This window comes from Microplitis demolitor, chromosome 2, assembly GCF_026212275.2.
Source record: "Microplitis demolitor isolate Queensland-Clemson2020A chromosome 2, iyMicDemo2.1a, whole genome shotgun sequence".
NCBI lineage: Eukaryota > Metazoa > Arthropoda > Insecta > Hymenoptera > Braconidae > Microplitis > Microplitis demolitor.
This window is the reverse complement of record NC_068546.1, coordinates 2147620-2173325: the sequence shown is the minus strand read 5'-3', so window position 1 is coordinate 2173325 and position 25706 is coordinate 2147620. Positions and strand designations below refer to the sequence as shown.

At 38.6% G+C, this 25706-nt stretch overlaps 1 protein-coding gene across 14 annotated transcripts in view; it reads right to left on the bottom strand.

The window, feature by feature from the left end:
* LOC103573507 (ephrin type-A receptor 4-A) overlaps positions 1-25706 on the bottom strand; it is a 73907-nt gene that overhangs the window by 15588 nt on the left and 32613 nt on the right. For all 14 annotated transcript variants that reach the window (XM_014439698.2, XM_053742865.1, XM_008552634.2 and 11 more), the window contains exon 3: positions 12485-12564. In XM_014439698.2, the coding sequence (XP_014295184.1) occupies positions 12485-12564 (80 nt within the window). The remainder of the gene's footprint in view (positions 1-12484; positions 12565-25706) is intronic.

Genomic DNA, 25706 nt, shown 5'->3' with positions numbered 1-25706 from the left:
ATAGACGACTAAGATTTACTTGGATCTAGCAGTTCTTTTAAATGATGATAAAATTTATTTTCTCCTCGGATTTAAAAGTAAATTTCCTCAATGTAGTGTATATTATATGGAACAAATAAACGGATACCAATTTTATTGGAATGAATGCGATTTATGAAGACACATTGGCGTGATTTTATACTGCTTGATATATATTTATTTATTGGAACATTTGGCAAGAATAGAAAAAGGGAATCCGTTGTTGGAGTAAATTGGAAAGAGCAGAAGATCAACGACGTATATAACCCACCAGCTAGAGAGTTTAACTTTTTGATCCGCGAGAAAATAAAAAGGGAGACAACGAAATTGGATGGAGAGAAATGAGATGAAACGAAAAATAGATCTAAAGTTCTTGATAGATCATAAATTTTTTCAAATTTTAAGGCTCGTTTGCGAGGGGTGGATATGGTTACAAATATATAACTATATACATAGAGTTATAATAAAGCGAGAGGGGTGCGACGTAACAGCAGGATGAAAGAACCGTTTTGATTTCCAATTGTACCCAGCCCCGATACGAAAGAATGACTTGAAATAAAAAAAAAAAAAAATAAGCAAAAGCAAAAGAATAACTTTTCTGACAATAGTAGAGACTCCATCAATTGGTTATATGGATTGTGTGTGACACAAAAGGGCACCTTTGGCCCAGTCTCGGCGGGTTCATTGCACTCAGTGCAAGTTGGAAAAATACGCATTTTGTTCGAGATAAATGTATGTCGTTCTATCGAGTATATATGAGCAGAGAAAAAAGGATGTAGAGGAATAAAACAGCCGAACCGCATCCTCTACTCAGCCCAAGTTTCTATATCCCCAACACACGAAAAATGTATGTCGAGTTCTTTCCTGCAATAAACAAGATCCAGGAGTTTAGATAACATACAACTAAAAAATATAAGAAAATGAGAAAGAGAAAATATAAGAACGCCAGAGAAAACCTACATTCCAAAACAACTAATGTCTTTTAAAAAGCTATATCGCTCTAACGATTGACAAATAATTATCTAAAGTATTTGTTTTAATGCACAACAAATGTGATATTTTAAAGTAAAATAGTTGTAACAACTTGTTTTTTTATGTTTTACCAAACAATTCCAAAACCGCAGGATGAGTTTTTGTGACCTCATCATCAAAGAGACAGGTTTTTTGTGTATATACTTTTTTTTTTTTTTTTTTCGTCTTCAAAAGCACAAAAACCGAATATACAGAAGCCACATGATACGAGGAGCGACGCATTAATTTTGAAACGTATATATTTTTGTTCTGATGACAAAGACCTGAAGGCCGGTACCACATTTAATATGGATGTCTGTCGATAACTGTTCATGTCACATCCTTTTTTGGGGTTTTCATTTTGAAACGTCAATTGCTGCGTCCTTGTTTTCAACCCTTATCTCCACTAAATCCATCTAGTGCTATTTTTTTATCAGCATTTTTACGATTTTTCCGTATTGAACAAAAGAAAACTATGAATATCATAACTTTTATATGGATAAAAAAATTCGGAGATAAATTTTCGGGGAAGAAAAAAGAATGATAAGAATAAAAAAAAATAGAGACTCGTGCTCTGAAAATTTAAGGTGATCAGAATGTTTAACGTTTCTATCAGCGTTTTTCTGTGTCACCCTAACAACCTAAAGGACCATTTCTTCACGTCAATCTCCAATCAGACAAAATAGAGATTCACGGCTTTGTGTGTTCCAGTCACGACCCAAGTGTCAACTGAATCAAGTCTAGTCTAAAGCGTGGATTATCCTATTCACGCTCACGTGGACGTCAAGCCACGGGTCATGCATACATATCTAAAGGATATATAGATATATAAATCTAAATGTCATTTTTTTGTTTAGTTTTAATTCCATGGCAACCCCAGGATCTTATGCTAATCGTTGATCAGAAGCCCCTTTAACAGGAAGGAAATCCTGGCAAAGGTCCAAACATACATCCACATTCTCATTGCATGAAATCGTAGCGAATTAGTAGGGAAGCTTTAATAATATCCAAGGGTGGACCTGTCAGCTTGACGTATCGCACGGTCCCGGGAATCCATTATATAGTCAATTACTCGTGGACAAAGAGAGAATAAGGGAAAGTGAGATAGAGTGTTGCTAGGTACGCGTCACGCACTCGTCGGTTCCCTTCAGAATAGAAGCACTTGCTGGCGTCGAGACGCACACGGGCATGCCCGGCCTTGACAATGTACTCTTCTAGCTTGCACACACGCGCAAACAGAGTTTTATACATGGATTTATGGTACGCATCAACCATGGATGCACACAAATGAAAAGTACACATGCACGCGGTGTATGTAGACGGGAGATGAGAACAAAGAACTGGCAGATGGAAAAATCGACGTAACGACGGGGAGTTATATGAGGCGAGGAAAAAGTCCATTAGAAGTGCCTTCCCATTTTACGTTCGCGCGATAAACCATCATCTTCATCATAACTTTTTCAAAGTGGTTCACTGTCCACAATTTTACCGCAAATTTAGCTATAATAAATTTATATCTATATTTATTATATATATAATTTTGTTTCTTTATTATTTAGCGTGAAAGTAAATGGTTTATTATTGCCGGTCGTTAGTGAGGTCATGAAAAAGAGCATGGATGGCAATGGAACAAGAATGTAGACTTAATAATGCCTCAGGTCATTTTTGCTTAAACTTGCTCTCGCTCTCGCTCTCAGCACTCTTTCTTTCTTTCTTTCTTTCTTTCTCTTTTATCCCCTGTGTGAAACAAAATAAGCGTTAGCTCTGCCATATATTTCTCGACTTAAATCTTAATTAGGAATTTTACGACGGCCATTTTGCCTCCGGGCACGATGAAGCTAAGCAAGAGAAGTTGGAATATATAAGCAAAAGCTATATAAGAGCTACCGACAAAGACAGCCAACGTGTACCGAGTACTTAGAGAACACGAGAATCGCAAGTCTGGTAACTTTACTTAGCTCTCTTGGGAATACACCATCCAGCCAACCATCCCTTAGTACCTTGTACTGCTCCGGGGTTATTTTGTTGGATAAAAATTATTATTACCCAGTCCTATCTAAAAGATACCAGCGAACTGGTGTGGGTATACGCTTAAATTGTCGAGATTTTACAAAAGCAACCCTTTTCAATTGTTATCTACAATTTACAGAGTAGTCTAGTCTACCAAACTCATCTACTTACATTATTTACTTCTCATTGCCTGCCTACTTGCCTGCCTGCCTGTCCTCTCACAATAATAATCTTACTTTCTGATTGGCTAAATGATTGTTGAAGGAATATGCGGATAGTCAATATGGCATAAAGATAGATCGAATGTGCGTGCTTGCAATCGTGCAACCTGGTTCAACAATATACATACATACATGCATATATACATGAATATTTGTTTGTTTGTATGCATGCATGTATATGCACATACAAACGATCAACGGCCCAAGGAAGGCCGTGCACATAAATACCAGTCTTTCCATTACCAGTAACCGATGGGAATAAACCAGTCGATGGATGATCGATACTCAGGACGTTCGAGATCTAATCTACTACTACGCTGCGCTGGAGAATACCGACCGTCTCGAATCATGTGAAGACTACCGGGAGTATATAGGTAGATAAGTGGCACACTCCGATATTTCTTCCGCTCGTGCGATTTTCTGTGCTTCTGTCTGTGTATTACACTCTCATCTGTGTGTATGTATACACGTATATATATATAGTTACGATTAGATATAAAGAAAAGGCAATATAGCGAAGTAAAGCTCTCTGCTAACAAGAACTTTGCGGAAACGCTTTTCTTGGCTATCTATCGCCTAATTGCTACAATTCGCCCAAAAATCTTCAACGGCTGCTATTATTCCGGATGGATTGGCTTGGCGGTGGTAGCGCGGAGCCCGCCAGAAAAAGACTCTTTGAAATGCTCAATGGATTACTGTGTAAAGAATCTTTTTCTACCTATTTTCTAGGAATTTATAGCGTGCTATGAGTATATTGTAGAGTAAAGTTGATCTTTAATCCAAGAGTTGAGTGGAATAAGAATGAAAAGAAACTTAAAAGGAAAAAAAAAAAAAAAAGAAATCAAGATACTTATCGTGGTGACAAAAGGGTCGAGCCCATCAGTTTAGATGGATGGTTTATCTTATTTTTGGAATAGTAGATTTTAATCTTGTGAAAATATAATTCGGCTTATCGTCAGGACTTGAAATATTTTTTATTCATCCAAGTTTTCATTAACATCCCATAAGGCTCTTGACCCAACTAAATTCTGACTGGATAACGATGATCAGAAGACTTGGATGATTTACAGCAAGCCCTTGGGGGGAATATGAGTAGGATTCTATGGATCCCTTTATAAATAATAAGTCTACGGTTAGGGGAATAAATAAAAAATAAAGATGGAGACGAAGAAGGAGTGAGAGAATATATAGATGAGCCTTTGCATTGATTGCCTTGAACCCTGTCCAACTTGACTCCAATTTCTAGCTTTCATTCCCGCTTACTTTGGTATTCGTACATATAGGGCCGATGAAAAGCGTTGGGGGATGATCGTTTTTGATGAAAATGAGAGAGAGAGAGAGAGAGATAGAGAGATAGATTATATATATAAGCGAGATAAAACATCCACCTCAGCGAATTGAGCATTTTAGCACGACAATAGAAGCGGATGAATCATCATTTCACATGCCGGCAGAATGTGTGGAGTCTTTTCCACTACACCACGAGTTTTTGAGGGTAGCAAGCCCCACCGAAAAATGCGGAGGTGGCTCGACAAATTGGCATACCGTTCACACAACCCTCACTCTTCCATTACCTACCCATGATCATCCCCTGAAAATTGAGTGTGATACGCAGCCTCTGTCGCCTCGTCACTCTTCTCATTCTGGTAGCGAATGCGTTTGACGCAGAGACGACATTCCCATCTATATATATTTTGATATATATTCACATAAATATATATGTATATGAAATTGAAAAAAAAAGATAAAAAAAACTCGCCTAATTTACAATTCTCCCTTGAGGAAGATAAAAAGAACTGCAACTTCTTTCGTCGACAAGAGATCCAAAGAGCCAGCTAGTTCTGACTGACTTTACTCTCATCGTAAAGCCAGATTCAATTTCTTCAGGATCTCTCGCTCTCTTTTTTCTCATTCTATATTACCCAGGTCGCTCGGTAGAATGTACATCCATGGAAAAGTATGTAAGTAGTAGAGAGACAAGATGAGAGCCAACACTACACACAAGAGTTGAACCTTTTCCTTATAGTTTCATCACGTGACCTTACAGTTGGTTTAACCACACTCAGCAGTAGAATCCGTATATCCATTTATCTCGGGGACCACACGAAAGAGAGTTCTAGCTTTAGTATCACTATCCAGTTGGTAGTGTAGTACTAGAAAATGTAACGCACCTAAACACTTTACGTGTATATACGTAGTTTCACTCATACTCACTAGAATACACAAATAGCAGACACAGAGAGCAATATACGCCTACAGGACACACGTACACACACACACACACACACACACACATTCAAATGCCTCCCCATGGGCAATGTGGTCACGTACCGGTTACCATGGTAACCGAGCGAATCCGAATGAGACACCCACACTACTCTGATAGAACTTGAGCAGCTACCCCGTGTGGCCCATCTCGTTAGTTTAACTCACGCGCGCCGAATCGTAATGGGAAACGTACAGATGCATTAGGAAACGACTTTGCTATTCTAGAATATCTCTCACCCTGTGTTACAAAAGTATCCCTTTACCATCGTCGCCCAATTTGCTATTTCGCAAACCCATCCTGTTTTCCCCGCCCATCCTTGTGTCTGCCTGATGTAGAGGAGTAGAAATTTTCCCTAGGCAAATTTGTTCGGACACGGGATGCTCCGAGTTGTTTGATTAAGAGCTGCTTGTACGTCCGACGCTTACTACTATCACTTGCGTTCGATTCACTTTGATGCTGCTGCTGCTGCTGCTAAAGGAACCCCGACTTACTACTATATATAATACTCCTACTCTATTATTGCTACAATGATGGCACTACGGCTGCTTCTACTGTTGCTCAGTAGAAGCTTCTGTATATACATATATACACGGTTGATCGGACTTGGCATCCGGGAATTTATGCGCTGGGAATGGGACATATGTTACTGATGCAGACAACCATCAGCCTCGATCACGTAGTCCCGGTGACATCATGAAGGCATCAGGGGTCTTTCTCGTTTCCTCTTCACGGCAGGCCTCCAGGCGTCTTATATTCAAGACGCATCCGATCTTCATTCTCTCAACCGAACTTAGAGATATATACTCTCTTAAGTAAACTTGATCATACGTATTCCATTCGCAAGTCCTATTAATTCGTCTGGATATCCGAGATCTGACGAACTCTCAACAGAGAGAAACTCTGTATAACTCTGTAAGAGGGGGAATGAGTTAACCAAGGTAACTTGAATTGCGGATTATTTATACAGCCTTGCCTTGCCTGTGGGAACAAAAACTAAAAAAACAATAAACGAAAACATACACCGGTATATATCCACATACACGTGAAAGATCTCAACGAGATTTTGTATTCTGCTTGAACCCCGGCTTTATGATTTTAAATTCCTAGAACCTGATGACTCGATGACGATCACGACAACAGCAACGACAACGACAACGACAACGACAACGACGAGTAATCTTGGACGCTTTTTCATCATGTCTCTGCACAGTGATATTGTTTTATTTTTTTCTTATTTCAACTTTTATTTATTTTTCCTTTAATGTTGTGTTTTTCAGTACTTTTTGATTCTCCGACGAGCAGGTTATAACAATGGATAACGCACGTGCACAATGGGTTTGAAACACACACGCGACGTGCGTTCTCTCCCTCTGGGGCGTCTCCAAGCCCCATGAGTATTCTCTTGCCAGCTTCCCAATGAAACTTTTAGCCCCCCTCAAAGCATTATTATCGTCGCATACGAGAGTTTTCGATCATCAGAACTACGTGCTTGCTTTAGGTCAGGTTAGGATTTATCCGGTAATTCACGCTTGCAACTCAGTGTATATACATATCGTACGATCGATTGTGTACGTGCCTTTCCGACCTCCTGGGGGATTCCCAATGCGATTTGTCTGCTTGCATAACTTGCGCCACTTTTCCAGGTAAACTGCGTTCCATATGCTCAAGTCAGCATTTTTTTTTCTCTTTGTTTTCTTTTTTATTTTTCATCACAAACTTTTATCAATATAAAAACGTGATATTTTCCTCTGCCATTAGTTTAATAACGTCAGCTTCTAGTTTTCATTCCATCTCTTTCTCTCCTTTTTCTATCGTTCACTTTATTTTTTTTTTTTTATTTTTTTGTACCACTTTTATTACTATGAAATAATTTTTTGCTGACGAAAAAACTGGCAGGCTGTTGGTTATAAGGGGATTAGCGACGAGCGTCAGTTTAATCTTACACACGCGACTAATATTTCAGAAAATAGTTTATGAGAGGGATACTCTATAACGCCCCTCCCCCTTGTTCTGCTTCCACGACGATGAAGGTGATCGTGGTGGTGATGGTAGTGGTGATGGCGATGGTGGCAGAGACGATTGATTTGAGGCGTCTGGAAAATGGCGGGTAATTCAACGATGCCGTAGTTGAATTCTACTCTTCCTATATACTCATTCCTCCACTATAAGCTTATCGCGCCCCCATTCCCTTTTCCCTTTTTAATTAACGCATTCTCCAAGCTCACACCGTGCTTCTAGTTCGTAAATAACTCGAGACGCCTCGGGTTTTATGACTAGTCTCCGGTATCCCTGTCTTAGTCCAAAGAAGAAAAAAACGAGACAAGTAAGAAAAGAAGGAATAAAAAATATATGTATATATAATATATATTTATATGTAAAAAGAGACGATAGAGTGAAGCATGAAAATGATAAACACTGATGACAAACTCGTTGATAAGTTGTATTTAGTTATCGTGTAAAGTGAAACAATGAGCGATGGTCCGTCAGTGACGTATTACGTTAGTGAATTGATTCCGATGGAAATAAATGACTGTGATTTACAAATTAAATGTTAATAAGTTGGAATTCAGCCCACGCGTCTATCCAAGTGTCTCCAAGAGAGAGAAATGGACATGACCACTGATCCTTTGTCTTTCAGTTAAGTATATACATGTATGTACATATATAGCTATACATATAAATATAAATAAGTAACTCGGGCAGTTAAAATGCTATCAGTTCTAATAAATGATCTGTTGGTAGTATATTTTGTTGCCACGGCTCGTATCAGTCAACACGATAGAAAGTCATTGGAAATGTTATTTATTTATTCATTCATTTTTCAGCTTTTTTTTTTCTTATACGAGCAAAAGTTGTCCAGCTTGGTGAAGTAAAAACGTGTGTTACTTCGCTAGACTAGGAGAAGAGACGAAAAGGGCAGAGTACAGGAACGAGTGATCAAGATGTCGAGATCACGATCGAACCAAATGACTGGAGGCTGATCGCTTGGAGCTAAAAGTCACATCCAATAACCGATCTCTCACGCGTCATTCGTTTCTGGCCGATCAACATCATCAGCAATCCAGTCAGCTACAGAGTACAACGTTATTGGTATTACGGAGACACATTCAAACCAAATGGTGAGGACAGCCTAACAAAGAGAAATGTATAAAGGAGTAATAGAGAGGATACGAATAAGAGTAACGCACAAAGAATTCATCCGACGTATCTGACGAATTCATTATCTACGTGATGGTCCGTCATGATTGCGAGTTGATGGAATGTGGATCCTTGGGTTGGGTTTGAGAGAGATCATCACGAAAAATTAGCATCAATCGTGCGGGTTGTGAAACCTAACCATTATTTCAAAGTCTTTTGAAATAACAACAAGACGAAGAAGAAGAAGAAGAAGAAGCAGCAGAAAAAAAAGAAGGATGTATACAAGGACAGAGAAATAAAATATATTTATATACATATAATTTACCGTATTCTTGATTAGCGATCACCCTAGAAAAACTACTCATATAAAGATCCCAAACGACTTACTGTCATAAATTCCTAAAACGCACGTTTCTGATGAAACATCTACGTTATTTATACGACGAGTAATTCTTCGGATTACCATCGCATGTGAATGTATCGTCGTAAAATGTCCTGAATATATATGTCTATAATACGGCGGTGCTAAAGCTTATCGTAAATGCGATGACGAGCGCTTACTGTAAGATGACGATCCACATCCGATTCGATATACGTCGATAAAATTTGAGACGATGAAAGTCAAAAAGCCAAGTTACAATTGCAACAAAGATTGAGTGTTTACGTCTCAACGTTTTATCGATCGACAACCACCCGTCGTCGATTCGTCTCTGTTGCGGTGTCCCGATGAAAAATCTGTAATCGATATGGTATTTTGTTTAGCCTGCGCCTATATATACATATACACAGGATCATATATGTGATATGAATAAAAAATACCATATGTATCTATATATCTCTAGATATATATAAATGACACAAGGTTGTGCACGTCAGTAGAAATATGTGCATGCACACGATACATGCATATAGATCAACACTCGGCTGTCGAGGGTGAAGATAAGGCGTCATTCTTCACGAGCCAGTTTGAAAACGATCGAGCTTGATAAATTACCGACGGATACGCCTGAGTCAGAGGGGCCCACACGTTTGTTCAGTTAGAGAATACGAGAAACAAAGATATACTCCGAGTGATAGATATACACATAAACCAACACACATGTACGCAAGCACGCACAGCCATTTATATATAAATATAGATATATACAATAATATATTACTGGTGGAGTAGATATTGGCAAAATCGATGATGATATTATATGTGCGGGGGCTGGAGAAAAAGGGGAATTTGATAATAATGATAAGATAGCGAACCGTATGGCAATCCGAAGTTGTGAGAACATGTGGGACGTATTGGATTACGCACTTTCGATAGCATCTCATTGTTTGGTCGCTGCTAGGTGTTAGATTTTGTCGCAAGTGCGGGGGACGGATGACTAAGTATACAAGAGTGTAAAGTGCGTTCGTATGTATTTATCCGCGATTATATATAGATAGATTAGTTTAAATGCTATTAGGGTTTTTGTTTCTCTTTAAGAGCCAGCGTCGTGCAAGAAAAAGGTTTATAATCCAGCAATTAGGGAATTAGAGTAAAGTGTGTGGATGTCGGCAGACGGCAACACCTCAAAGAGTAATCTAAACTGCTCTAGGAATTTGTCGTTAATTTATCGCACATGACGTCTTCAGAAATTTGTATCCCAGGAACACATTTAGATGCAGATGATATGACATACAAACGAATGAACGGATGAACGGACGGACGGATAGACACACGATAAAGATACAGAGTTAGGGTTTGTATTATGCTGGTAGACGTCGAAGAACCAGGGCTATGAGTTGAGAGTAAGTATAGAACAAGTAGGTATAGAGAATGGAACCAGCAACAGCAGCAGAAGTAGTTGCACGATAGATGTTACGGTATGATAGGGAGATAGGGTTGACAAGACGCCTCTGCCACGTGCGCAGGCACGTCTTATCGAGAAAGTTTAACTTTATATACATATATAAATATATATACGTACGTACATACATACGGATAAAGGGAATCGCCAAGTTGTAGTTGGCGCTCGGCGGAGCAGGATTTGGTATGGAGATGAGTGCAATACCCGAATACATTCCTGTTTCCCTTCATCTTCTACACATATTCAAATATATATGTATATATGTATAGATACTTGTTCTTCTCCACACTCTAGCAGCTCTCTGATCTCCACTCCCAAGTTCTCTTTGTCTTCACCTTTCCACCCACCCACTTTAACTCTTACTCTAACCTTTCCCCATCAGGTTGTTCAAATAGTCGAGGCTAATTCTGTTTGGGCTGTTTGTTCCAACGCTCCTTGTACCCTCCGGCCGTAGTTGTGTATATTAATAACTCTGCGCATCGGCGCCCACCAAAAGTAGCGAACTTTATTGCGTTAACAGTGGTAATTTATTCCACAAAGAACCCTTGGAATTGGTCTACGGAGAAATAAGATAAAGATAAACCTAAGTTGGATTCTAAATCCATATGGAAACTCTAAGTACGGCAAACATAATGCTAAATGTTCAAATAACATTTAATCAATAAAGCTTTTAAAAATCCGTCACGTTTCTATAAATTTAGCTGCATCATTTCGTAAATACCTCAATGACCCAGCTGCTGGGATATCAACCAATCATCCCAAACATTTCAGATGTATGTAGTATACATATATGTATATATGTGATCCGCTTTGGCATTACTACTAATCCGTTCTAGTATGCACGTGCGTCTAAGACATTTTATCTCGATCTCGGGACATGTCAGATCCAACCTCGCGAGGTAATTCCCAAGAAGGATCATGTTACTTCCTGGACTCCTGACCTGTATCTACCATCACTTAAATATTCAGCTAATTCTCGCTAAAAAATTTAACTACTACATCATTTTTTTGTGCCTTTCATCCTCGTCGGCAATAATTAGTCAAGAATATATAAATATATATACAGAAGGTGTGAATTGTCCTGATTGCTTCTTAGTATTAAGAGTAAAAATAAAAAAATAAATAAGACAGCAAGACGGCTCTTTGAATTTAGCCTCCGAACTTATATACGGACGATTAACGCCGACATGCTAACGTCTACTTGGCTTTTCCAAGTGTACTAAAGTACCCGGGTCAAGAACCAGGTTCTTCTCTCTCATCATCATCATTATCATCGTCGTCATCGTCATCTTGCTCTTGGTCTTGGTCTTGGTCTCAGTCGTCGTTCGTCGTTGTTGGTTATTCTCTAATTTGCCCATTCGAGAAAAAGCAATTTGTTAGCCCGCAGAAACGACTCGTGGCAAGCCCACGACTCCTCAAATGAACGAGCGTGTGAGCAAGTAAGAAAAAGATAAAGATAAAAAGAGATATGAAGATGGAGGTGGGGCAAGAGAGGCTGATTTAAACCTGTCTGGTGGCCCGCTGGGCGCTTAACAACTGAAAAACAAACATGGCGCCGAGTACCAGAGATCAGCGGGAGCCCACGTATGCGCGCACCGAGTAGACCCATAACGTGTGTGTGCTTCTGAACCCGATTCACCGATTATTTCTCGGAATAATACGTTTTATCTTGCTCCCGTTAATGCACATACACACTCACATGCCCGTTTAACGGTATCGGAATTTCCTATTCTGATAAATCTGATCACTGATCACAGCATCCGCGAGAGATTTATCCATACGATTTAAATACATGTGTATAGACTAATGCCAATTATAAACTTTAATGTTCATTTTTAATTGTATGCTCATACCGCATTTTTTTTCTTTGGTTTTAAAAAGTCCGCATTTATATTCTAGTCTATTTTACATAATACCAGTAATAAACATCCTTATAAAAGCTAAATCTGTTGGAAAAAAGAACAATTTATACTTACACCGGGGGTCGTTGCTTGCGGTCCGTAAGGAAATTTTGTCCAGTCTAGTATCTCTTCAGTCGTGGTATCCAACAGGACAACTGCAACAGAAATAATAAAAAAAAAAATAATAATATTTTTAAATTAAATATATTAAATAAATAAGCAAACATATGAATACAGGAGTTATTGCGCAATGTGGTTCATCTCCAAGTGTCATCGACTCGTCACAGTCTGGGCAAAACAGCAGATGCAGACGAGCGTGGTTATGAAGTGTGGGTAAAAAAGAAAAAAAAATGAAAGTATAAAAAAAAAACAAGAAAGAATAAAAAAAAGTGAGATGAGCGAGTGAGAACAAGATAGAGATAGAGATTGTTGAAAAAAAGCAGCAAAAGCTTTACCTTCTCAGAGACACGACGGCAGCAATATCCATACGTATGCTGATATTGTGTAGTGTGTGCTAGATTGTATATATATATATATATATGCATATACATATATTTATAAAGAGACATAGACGCGCGGGCGCGACAGAGAAGAGGAGATGCGAACGTGTTGGTCTCGGGTATCGACCGGCAGCTCGTACAACCCCAGCCACTACAACACACCCCCATATCAGCCCTATTCCCACCAGCCAGTAGTCTCGTGTAATGTCAAATTCCACGACAATTCAACGTAAACTCTCTAGCGTATACTCTCTCACGCATGATCATCTTTATCATCCTCATCCTCATTCTCATCCTGATCCTCATCATCATCGTCACCATCACATCACATCATATCATCATAATAATCATAATAATTATCATCATACGGATGTTTACTACGGTGGATAGCAACTAGTACAGCTAGCTGATGGTGGTTTTGATCAACATCACGATAAAGTTCGTTATCAAGACTGTGACGTTCATCATCCTGTCCAACAACCGACTCGTCCACTTTCCATAATATATTCTCGAATTATGGAGACCCTGGTCGTTATCGAGACGAGATCGTTACAGCTGAGGTGAAAGTCTACATACTCATGGATGATGGCACCTCAAGTCGCTGCTGTTGCTCCTGCTGCTGCTGATGCTGACTGCTATATAAATATCCGTGGCTGTGTTGTAGCTGCTGTTGCTCCTGCTGCTGGTGATGCTGATGCTAATACTTGGGGACTTGTACGCACCCACGACAAGTTGAAGGATCGACATGAACACGAACGGCGAGTACGAGCAGTATCTTTGCAGATGACGACCACGACAACAAGGATCGTACGATTGGGTGATGCTGAAAGGCGGACACAAACACGTGTCGCATGACACCAGCAAATGTTTAAATGGAATCGAGACGAGGAATTTGAATAAAGACAGAGAATAACACCGTATATGTACTATACGTATTCATGTATCTACACGTTTAAGAAGACAAAGGACAAATATATCAGAATAAATGCGATCTTTCCCAGTTGATGTTTGCCGACTAGCGGTAACAGCTTAACGGGGCCCTAGAGAAATTACCTTTTTTTCATCACACTTTTTTCCCTAAAACTTTATTTGTAACCTTTTACATCCATATATATACGTATATACATATTCTGATGCAGCAAAATTGTATCTTAGTGGTACGACAACGTGATGACGACGACTTTACGTCGCCTCAGTCCCAAGGGACGAAATTTAAATTTCAAATTTGAACCGGGTGTGACGCTATGCATATAGTGTTGTCCACACCCTCACGACTCACAGGGTTCTTACACACGTCTGTTCGTTTTTTATTCTTGTTTTATTTTTTCGTATTCGACGCTCCCTTCTGTGCTTGCAAGTTTATACAGACGATGGCTATAGAGTAATCACAGTTGGTGGATATACACCACCAACCAGACTTCACTTCTATCTATATGCGTCTAAAATAAAAAAAGGAGACCTATATATAAAATAAAATAAAATAAAAGTAAAAAACCGTAGTATGGTATACACACTAGTCGGTGCGTCGTAAAAGAGAGTGGATAGGAGCAAGAGCTGGCTGGATTCGTGTGGTTGACTCCACTCTCTGCCACAGGTACACCTTTACTTTTATAATCCCAAGTGGTAGAGATCGATACTGCGGCCTGGGACTATCATGTCGTATCAGATTTCCAAGCCGACGGGTGAACGTAAGGGGGGACGAATTGGCAGGGCCGACTAGTGAAAGAGAGATGGAGCAACAATCGCGTATATGGCTTTTACGTTAATGCGCAACCTGCTAATATTTTTTTTTTCCCATCCGAGTTTAAAGAAAAAAAAATCTTTAAAAAACATATTATATATATGTGTGAATATAAATATATATATAAAATGAAAACTTGTTTGTTGACTCAGTGATCCAACCAGCAGATTATTAATTACTGATTTATATCCTTCATATCTAAGTATCTTTCATTTATTTAAAGGGGTTATCAAACCGTCTTTCCAGCTTTATTTAATATTCCGTTCTATTAATATTTTCTACCAGAGGTTAAATACTTAATTAAGTTACCGCTTAGCAAAAGTTTTACGAATCAAGCGAGAGATTTTGTTTTATTCGTAATTGGTTATTTATTAAAAGTCTAGATATAAATAAAATGAATAATTTTATTTTTTATCACTCATTCAAATGTTACTATTTGCTGTTAAATATTTTTTGCAGTATGCATTTTTATTATTTTTAGATTTTTATCAATATTTACAGAGAACGGATCGTTGATTTTAATCTGCGAATGCAAATTTTATAGCAAACTGTCAAGTTTAATAAAAAAAATCAATTTCATATTAAATGGAAATTTTTTTTTAATTTTTGCTCACTTTTTTTTAAAGATTTCTATGTAAAAAAAAAAAAAAAAAACACAAAAAATAATAAGTGTGTAAAAAAACAGACAGCTTGAATCTGGATAATTTGCATGAAAAAATTTACAGATAATGAGACCAAATATGAATCGATAGCAGACAAATCTCAAGGGTTTTTAATTATACATTGAAATTTAAGAACGTAAAAAAAATATAAAAAAAACTGTCAATTAAGAGTAGATGAAAAAAGAGCGTGATAAAGTGGATTTAAAGTGTTTGACTTTTGAGCGATCCGTCGAAAATTATAACGAAATTTTTTATAATTTATTTCAGTGGTGTCAAGTTTGTGAATATATTTCAGCAATCCCCAGATTTTGATTTAATGAACGGATAAGAAATAAAAATAAAAATAAGTACTCGGAGGTTAAAAATTTAAAACGGGTGCATTAAAAATAATTGTATATCACTGTAGTAATAAAAATAATGAAATGAAATAAAAAAAAATGTAACAGAAATCTTAAAGAAAATATCTTACTCAACAAAACCACTAGAATCTGCCGAGAAAGTCATTAAGCTCAAGGTTTTCCACGGTTTAAAACTAGTAATGAATTCTTTACGGTTTGTTAGTTTTCTCGTGACCACAAACTTTTAAAATCCTGCCTCACACCACCAAAGGTAACAACAATATCAGTAGTAACTAAAGCAGAAACAGAAGTTATAAAACAACCAACGAAGGTCATTTTCTAAATTTCATTGTGTAAATGTCACAAGAGGTAGAAAAACTCGGCGACAAAGACTCCGTAACGACGAGGTGCCATAAATCGACGAGGACAAGGTTCTGCTGCAATCATCTTGCTGGCAAGAATATTTAGCATTATAAACTACTGCCGCACAATATCACTAAACAACACCCTATCCTATACTTTAAGCTATATATATATATATATATATACATATATATGAATATACTTGGACTTGTTGTTTATGACAGTTGATGAAAAGGGCAATATTTGCGGCAGGTGTATATCAAAAGCCCGAGGCTCGTACTTGGTCTCGGTTATGCAGTTCTGGTTTATCCTCATCTAACTTGGTGAGAGTGAGAAGGAAAATGGTGGTTGTATTTATACCCAGGCGTACAGTATCTTTTGAGTATTATAATACAGTGTAGAAAATACGTTACTGCTCGTTAACCGTCGACACTAACGCCAACGTAAGGCCCACACCGAGTCAATTAGGTGACCGAGTAAGTCCGTAGAGTGTGAGATTTAAACCGTATGCATGCATCAGCTATCCTTATTTGTATCTTCACAAATATGGTTTAATACTAAGCACACCGAGGGATAAGAGAAGGAAGAAAGGAGGAGAATGAGGGAATGAATAACTAAAAGAAAAGGAGGAATAATGCTGAGGAAATGTACGATGCAAAAGGACGCATAGCAGCAAAAGTACCAGCAGCAAAATGACGCCGCGTCACATGAGTGGAATTCATGTTGATTGGACGCGCATCATATCCAGAGTGTATTTTATAACACCCGTTGATAACTGATCCCGAACTGGTTTTCTCACAAACCGACTGATCAAATTGGTCATATATATATGCCCATCTACATATTTATATATATTATATTATATGTAAGTTGCTGTACAAAGAACAAGTGATCAAAATGAATGCATTCACTGATGCTGATATGACTAGGACTCGATTGCCTTCAAGCCATATTTATTGTCCATGGAGTCGTGTGTGGTGTTGGTGGTGTACCTGGATATTTACGCAGACATGCTGTGTATATAAGATGGAAATAATAATAATAATGATAATGACGATGATAAAAAAAAGGAAAATGTTGGGACAAGGACTGCTTAATTGTAAATCACGTTGCTAATGGTTTGGGGGTAATCCCAAAAGGAGTGTTGCGTATACACTAGTGCAGAGTATGATGCAGACGGAGTGTTGGAGGGCAAAGAGAGTAAATAAGTGAGTGAGCGAGCGAGCGAGCGAGTAAGAGAAACATGTGAGTTTTAACATAAGCGAGGTGAAGAGGTGGAAACCGGGAGAAAGTACACGGGGGGAAGTACACGGCTGTCAGTAAAGGTGCATGCGTACACGCTGTCACAGCTTGTAGTAGGATGAGAGAGTTTGAGTATATGAACAAACAGAGAAGGTAAGAGAGTACACGCGATGTGAGTGTGGTTGCAGACGATTGCGACCTCGCATGAGCGTACTCGGGGAAGGAATAAGGAGAAGGAGAAGGAGAAAGAGAAGAAGAAGGATAGAAGGAGCAAGGGAAGAGGTAGTACAGGAGGATGAGAAGATGAGCATAGCACGGGAGGAAGAGCCAGAGGAATAAAGTGAGAGAGAAGAAGTTGATGTTGAAGTGGGGACCACCTACGTTCTTATGACCTGCTCCTGCCGAGATCCTGTACATTCACTATTTTATTTGGACTCTAAAAATGTTGCTGGCAACGCAAACGAGTCAGGCAAAAGCGACTTGTGTCTTGTGTCATCCAAGCACACATCACCCAGTCAGAAAAGAATGGAAGAATATAAAAAAAATATAAATATATAAAAAACACAAGAGGGAATAAAAGAAAATAAAAAGAAATTACTACGACGGGCAACGACGACGACGCCTACTCCGTGAGAATATCCAAAACGGCTTACCAATTTGTCAGAATCTCAATGGTTTCTGTCAAGATGATGATCGCTCAGTCCATCACACCTACGAGCATTCCAGAAATCACCTTTTTTTTTTATTTATTTATTTATTTTATTTTATTTAAAATGGACATTTTCATGGTTCCTTCGAGGAAGAAGTTAATTACGAGCACCCAAGTGACCTTTACGTTCTTTTATTGGTTTGCACAGCGAGAGAACCAGCGAACAAAAGTTGGCTCTCCAGCATAGCAGCGGCGACCCTAACATGCGTTTTCTCCTCTACTTGGTGTGAATCCACCGTGGTATATCACTTGTGCAATGTTTTCTGTTAGAAAGACCTCCACAGATTCACCTTAAGCACACCCACACGTGTGACCCCGTGTCAGCTTTCCCTAGACACCTTTCTCTCTGGTTTGACGTTAATTACGATCTGGTCCAATGTCTTTCTGGTTTGTTATATACGGCCCCCCGTCGCCGTAGAACCTTCACTACTTACGACCCGTTAGACTACGCGGGATATTCTTATACCACTTGGTTGAATGAACTCTCTTTAATTCATGCCTTCCTTTTCTTATATTTTATTTTTTCATCCTCCTTTTCTTTTCTCGCGCCTCGAACTAAACTCTTGCTCTGTACTACACCAGCAGCGACCTTAGTTCCTACAATATCTCAGTTCTACATGGTCTTGTTATTTGTAGCTGAGATTCGGTCAGGATAGGGGATAGATTCAGACACACCAGCCAAAGCCACGGTAATCCGATCCATCAAGTTAAGAGGCATTCCGCACGCTGACGGTAGGTGGTGGAGAATTCCAGGTGTACTCACGGGACACAAGTATTTTTGATGATATTAATGACCGAGCCGTTACTAAATTTGTCTACCGGTTGAATTTAATCAAGCCCTGAGCTTCCGTGATCCCAAATACATTTATTATCATCCGATATATCCTAGTTGAAATTAAATTGATCGGCTGTCTAGTGTTTCGTGTGTAACGTTTAAAAACACTGAAACGACAACTGCCAAAGATATATTCAATAAATATATTTTTTTATTACGTATCATCATTTTTTATTATTATACCGGTTGTTATATGCTGTTTATTTCAATAAATACCATGTATTTTATCAATATTATCTATTATTTATTTTTTTTCTCTAAACTGTCACATAAATTTCATAAAAATTTTTTTAATCATGAGCATCAAATTACACCATTTTTTGCTGCTTTTTTATAAAAATATATGTACATCATTTGAATATTAATTTATAATTAATGTATCGACATATTTTTAAATGCATTTTTAAATTTTAAATATCAACTTGGAGATCTTTATCCAGATAAAAACTTAAATAAGTGTCGGGTTACAAAATTTAATGTAAAGAAGGATAAAAAGTTAAAGTTTGATTAAATTACTGTGGAATAGTAAAATTGAAAGGACTTGACGCTCCCGGGTACAGAATATAAGGATTCTGGGAACTAGTTTAAACTGTACAAGATATCGAAGAAGTGAAGCACGTGTGACAATAAGGAAAACGCGAACCTGCAGCTCACGATCGGCACGAGTGGCCACGTGCGGATAAATCAAGGAAGAACCCAAGTAGAGAGTGCAATCCCGTCAGAGTTTACCCTTGTCTTCTTGAATACACACACGGTCTTTTTAATTTTATTTTTCTTCATCATCATCATCATCATCATCTTCGTTCTCTTTCTTCTTTCCTCCAGGTTTACCTCAACTTTTAACTCTTATACCATTGCTCCAAGTACAACACATACAGCTGAGTCTGTACTGAATCCGAGGCTGAGTCTGAGTGCGCTCGAGAGCGAACAAGACAGAGAATAAAAAATATGAGGTGCTCGGGAACTTAACCCTGGGACTCCCTTCGCGGCGGGGTCTCTCCAGCTCGAGTAGGCCCCCATGTTTGGTGGGTCCAACAAACGAACGTATAAACGACGAGTAGAGAGAGCAAGAAAGCAACCGAGCAGCAAGTTGGCTCTCTCTTTACCCGGCCCACGCCGTCGGGGCCTCTCTCGCTCATGCCAAGAATTACCGTTTACATAACGTTATTATGTTTGTGCATAATGTATGTACACATGTTAAATCAATTATTTAAACAATATGGGGGTCCCTTTTTCATTTCTTCTCTCTTGCAGCCAGTGTGATACCAGTGTGTATGTGAGGAGGATTTAAAAGAGAGAACAAGGACCCGCGTGTCCACTCAGATGTTAGATTGCTCGAGTCTCGAGGTATACTCTCACCCTTGCTTATTCGACTTTCTCGCTTCATTTTATATTTTATATCCTCTTCTAGTATCCTCTCCATATGCATCTTGAATTTCAATTGTCCGTTTCTCAGTGTAAGGCTATTCCCGATGGCGCTTTGTTAATAAAATTCACTTTCAATTTATACATACACTTATTTTTTTATTTATTTGAGAGCTTACAAGCTATTTTTGATGCCAATGTAAGCGTTAATTATTATAAAATACTCAAACAGTCGACAATTTATTATTTTTACGCGGCGATTAGACACCGGCACTCAATCACTGGGTTTTTAATTTTATAAAATATCTAATGAGTATATCTATGCAAATATCTCGAAAATGATACAAGAATTTTATAAAATCATCGAAATAATATTTTCAGCCGGTTAAATTATTAACAAGATGGGGATCCTAAGATTATATTTTAACGGCTATTAGTTTTCGAGTTATGAATTTTAGTACAAGGCGACCTTTCAAAAAAATAAAAAACATTTAAAGATCTTAATTTTATTTAACATTAAAATCTTGAAGGTTATTTTGCGGACGAGTCATCGAGTAAGTCGTAAGTAGTTGTTCAGTAAAAAAATATCTCTATCAATCCTGGACAAACGCCAAGTCATCAAAATATTTATTTACTGCCCTTCTGCGTCGGCAATATGTCATCTCAATAAAATAAAAAAAATAAGTTTAACAAATAAAAATAAATAGGCCACACGTCATTCGAATTCACTACGTCACGCAACAGATCTAAGTACGTATTTATATGGATGTGAGGGTTATATATGTACATATTGTTGAAAGTATTTGAGCAGTTATCCGGCAATCTCCCTTACACCACAAATTTATCCAAAGGGCTGACCTCATCAAAGGGAATAATAACGTGAATGAACCGACATTAGTAGAATATGCGGGCCAGTCAGTTTTCACATACCGGAAATATCTGTACTAGTTAGATAAGCCTAGTTGCCGGTGCAATTCTCGTTAAAACTTTATCGTAATCTAAAATGAACGCTTAGAACGCGGATCAACAGAATTAAATGGAAAATGAGAAACGAGATACGAGTGATATGTGAAAAAAAAAGTAGGATAAAAATAAAAACCGTTAGAGAGAGACACGAAAAAACGGGCCGGCATCAGAAAAAGAAAACAGACATAAGCAACGCTCTATTGCAGTGATAGCATTTCGACTTCATTAACCGACCACCTGTCTAGCTGGGCAATTTATATGCACCTTAGTTTGTTATTTCGCATACCATAATAATATTAAAGGTATCTGTATAGTTTTCCTTTCTCCTTTTCTTCCTTTAACGTGTCCCTCCTCTTTCAGATTATCCTTGTCTTCCTCCTCCTCCTCCTCCCCTTCCTCTATAAACATCTTGTCCTTTTACTTGTTCTTCTTTTCCTTTTACCCTTTTCACTCCCACCATCACTGGTCATTTCTTCTCCTTCTCTTTCTCCTTCTCCTCCTTATTCCACGAGATTTATCTCAGCTGGTTAATGCGTTCCAAGAATCTATTACCTCCGACCAATATAATTATTTTATTAGCAGGTCACTACACTATTTTTCCTTTATGCTTTAGCAATAACCTTTTTTTCCATTTTATCTATATACTTATTTTTTGTTAACTTATCCTTTTATACGTATATATGTACGGTTAAATTGAAAAAATTACCACTTAAACATGGATTTTTATATTACTTTTTATCTTATTTCCTCCGTATGTTTTTATGACTCAGTACACACAAGAGAGATCTTATAGGATCTAGCAAAATGATCTTCCTCCTCGACATGATGCTAAGCGCAAAAGCCTCTAGGCTCGTAAAACGACCATCGGCCACCTGATAGACTCGTCTTACAAACTATATGTTTGTGCATGTGTGCGTGGACTTAGTTACTAAGTAGTTAATATCGTTATCACCAGGATAATTTAAAACTATAGCCTTGGTTTCAAGTAGGTAATAAAAAGCATGGCTTCTTTAAATTACAGATGTCAATGTATTAATCATCTGGCAGTAGTCACGTAACCAGCACACGATGAGAGAGCAGAGTCGGTTGGATGGTTGGTTGGCTGGTTGCTCGGATGGGTGGTTTGTGTATTTTAGCAACGGGAAACGCGGTATTTGAAAGCTAGTCACGTTTGCTGAGGTCTCAATCAATCCTGGAGTGAATTTTAGCGCCGTCCGGACTGAAACCCCCAGACGTCTCGTCCACACCCTTTTTCCTTTTATTTTATCGCGTAGGCAGCAGGGGAAAAGCGCGAAAAAATATAAAAAAAAAATGAAAAAAAGCACGACAAAGTGAAAAGAGAGAAAGCTAAAGGAATAAAATGAAATAAAATAAAATAAAAAGAAAAGAAAAGGGAAAAAAATTAAAAAAGAGAAAGTAGAAGAAGCGTAGGAATAATAGCCTTGCTGGAAATGTAACCAACCCTCGTCTCGACGCCTCCGTTGCTTTGCGGGAAAAATCGAAGAAAAGCGACTATAAGCGCAAAAGGGTCCAAAGTGTGGAGCAGAACCGAGCTAACAGACGAAAGCGAGAACAAGAGTGAGAAGGAAGTGATAAGGGCGAGAGAAACAGGCGTCGAAAAGTTACTACCAATAGCATTTCAGTATCACGTTTTTACGTTTTGCTCTTGATACTTTTTTTCTTTTTTATTTCCACTCTCATTTATGTGTCCCAAAAGATATAACCCACCCTCCCGGGGTTTCTCACCACGTACCCTTTTATTTGTTGAATTTTTTTTTACCTGTGTCAGTGGTTATTTTTTTTTTTTTTTGGCCACAGTGTAACCTCCCTGACTCTTGACAAAAATCTGTACAAAATTGTGGGTGCAAAAATTACTGGCTCAAGATGAAACCACGACTAATTCAGCATGACGACGCCTGCTGTGAATACAAAAAAGAACGGGATATCCAAGAAGTGTATAAGTATAAGTATAAGTACAGGGGTAAGGGATAAGGCGAAAACTGGTGCTTTGTTCCTGAGTGAAAAACGAGCGATCCTTTAGAATAATAAAAGAGAAAATATTTAAGCAGTGGTTTGTCTCGGAGTTGATTATATTTAAAGTTATCTATACAGCGGGTACAGAACAATAATAATGTCAGTGACCAAATATCTTAAATAATCCAGAAGCCGGAAATGACCGATTGGAGTCATTTGAAAGTATAATATATATGGTATAGTTTTATTTCTTATATCTATATATATTATATTGTGTGGCCAGCGGCACAATTGTACATCACACACAGTGCAAACTCTCTGAAAGCACAATCACCCGGATTACTGGGAAGTCGTGGCAAAAGTAAAAGTAGGCATTCCTGGGCGTTGCAGAGTAACGTACGTATGTACGAACCTTTTCCTGGCTAAAGAGTTAAGGCGTATTGAAGCAGGACATAGACAGTAAACACATGAGACATAAGCAGATATACACGCACGTATATATCGATATACATATAAATGGTACAGAGAATATACAAGGCAATGTTTTGAGTGAGTGTGTGTGCGTGCCTCAGGTGAACCGCTTGGAGGGTTTAATACCAGCGTCATGGCGTTGCAGAGTCCTGCGGCCACGCACTCCAGTTGCCAATGTATAAAATACGTAATAGCTAATGCAAGCTGCCGCATACGTTACGCGTTGGGTTGGTGGACTGTTAGCTGGTTGGACGGTCGGTTGGTCGGCTGGTTGGTTGGTTTGCTGGTAGGTCTAAACTATACCTACAGGCTTGGAAGGATTATTCCTGCTGTTATGGAGCCTTGCTGCAGCCTTGTATCTCCATTCTCTCGTTGTCGACTTTCTCTTTCTCGCAGACAGCAAGGCACCGACTCATGGGTATTCCGTCTCTGTCTTTCTTTCTTACTTGCCGTTGTTCTCTTGTTTTCTTCAGCACAGAGAGTGAAGATTTTTCTGACCGATTGAAATTTATGCTCACTTGTGTTCCCGGGCGCATATCGCGTTTCGTCTCGCGCTGATGCTTGTTTTGTGCCGGTTTTATATAAGTGTACACGCGAAAGAATGAGCGAGATAGAATAAGAGAGAAACAGTATGAGAGTAAAAGAGTGAGGCTTGCAGCAGCCTCCTTGACAACTTTATTTCATCCTCCGTCGGTCGCTCTTCATCTCTTCAACGTCCTGATCGTATCAACGTCCAAATTCACCGCGACCCCCAGGTAAGTCGTCGCTGTAATGCTGGGTCTACATGTATACATATATATTAATACATATATATGAATATCTTTCTTTAATATTATAACATCTCCAACCCCTTGTCATAAGCGGGAATGTATATACAAGAGAGAAGGGTTGAGAGTTGATTAACGCACTTGGTCTTTGTCGAATAGGTATGCGACGCATGATCCACCATGGTAGAGCTCCACTGGACCTAAGAGTATTTGTAGTAGTATTTGAATGTGTGTATGTATAGTAGGAAGAGTGCAGGTATGCACGCGGTAGGCTGGCCGGGGCATTCCTGCGGCGTTGCCGTATCTCTCAACTCACTTGAGAGCAGTAGAAGCAGGAGAAGCAGTAGAAGCACCAGCAGCAGCAGCAGCAGTAACAGCAGCCTAAGATGGAGTGGACCATCGATTGGAGATGCTAGTAACAGAAGAGCAAGAGAGACATGGCACAATGACGACGACAACGACGACTAAGGGGGCTATTGAGGAAAGACCTCATACCAGAAGGAACAAGTCTTTCTGGCTTCGTGGAGGCAATCGAGTTTGCGCTCTGTTTTGCTCTTTCTGTCTTCAGCTTACAGTCCCGGTTATTTGACAATTGGGAATTCGGTTGGGCGGCCTCTTTTTATTAACATTAAAAAGTACGCTTGCCCATCTTCATCTTCGTCATCGTACATGAAAACTTGTCTTAGAACGACATACATTATCTTCCTCTAAATTATTTAATATCTCTTCTCTCGTGAGTATTTTTTTATCTAATTATAGTTTTACGAAGTACGTAAGCTTATAACAAACAAACAGGATACAACTCTGTAGTTCTGATGAAAATCCAGTTTAGTTAGAAGATTTGTTGTATATCTCTCAGTACAGACACAAGATGTATCCATTAATGACTGGACGAAAAAGATCGCGGGGGAATATAATAATATGATAGAAGAAGAGAAGAGAAGAGAATAAGAAGAAGACGTACGGACAAGAAACGAAGCAAGGCTAACGAGCTTTCCGTGCTCAGCTGGGAAGACATCAAACATAGAATGTGTAAGAGAGTGGATTCGAGTTTGTGTCTAACTTATAGTAGTTGGGTATATATACTATGACTCTCGGGAGTTTCGATAAACGCATTACCGTCCAAAGTTGGAGATGCAGCATCATGAGAAACAGAAGCCATCAGCACGACTGAGATAGACTCTGAAATAAGAGGTTAAGGGAGAGAAAGGGAATCAAACTAAAAGAGTTATCGGCCAAGGCGTCTTCGATTGACGTCACCCGGCACAGTAACAAACTCAAAGAACAAGACTTCTGTATCAACTAAATATTCTATTATAAGAAAAAAAAGTAAATTGCGATCATCATCAAATTTGTTTCATCAT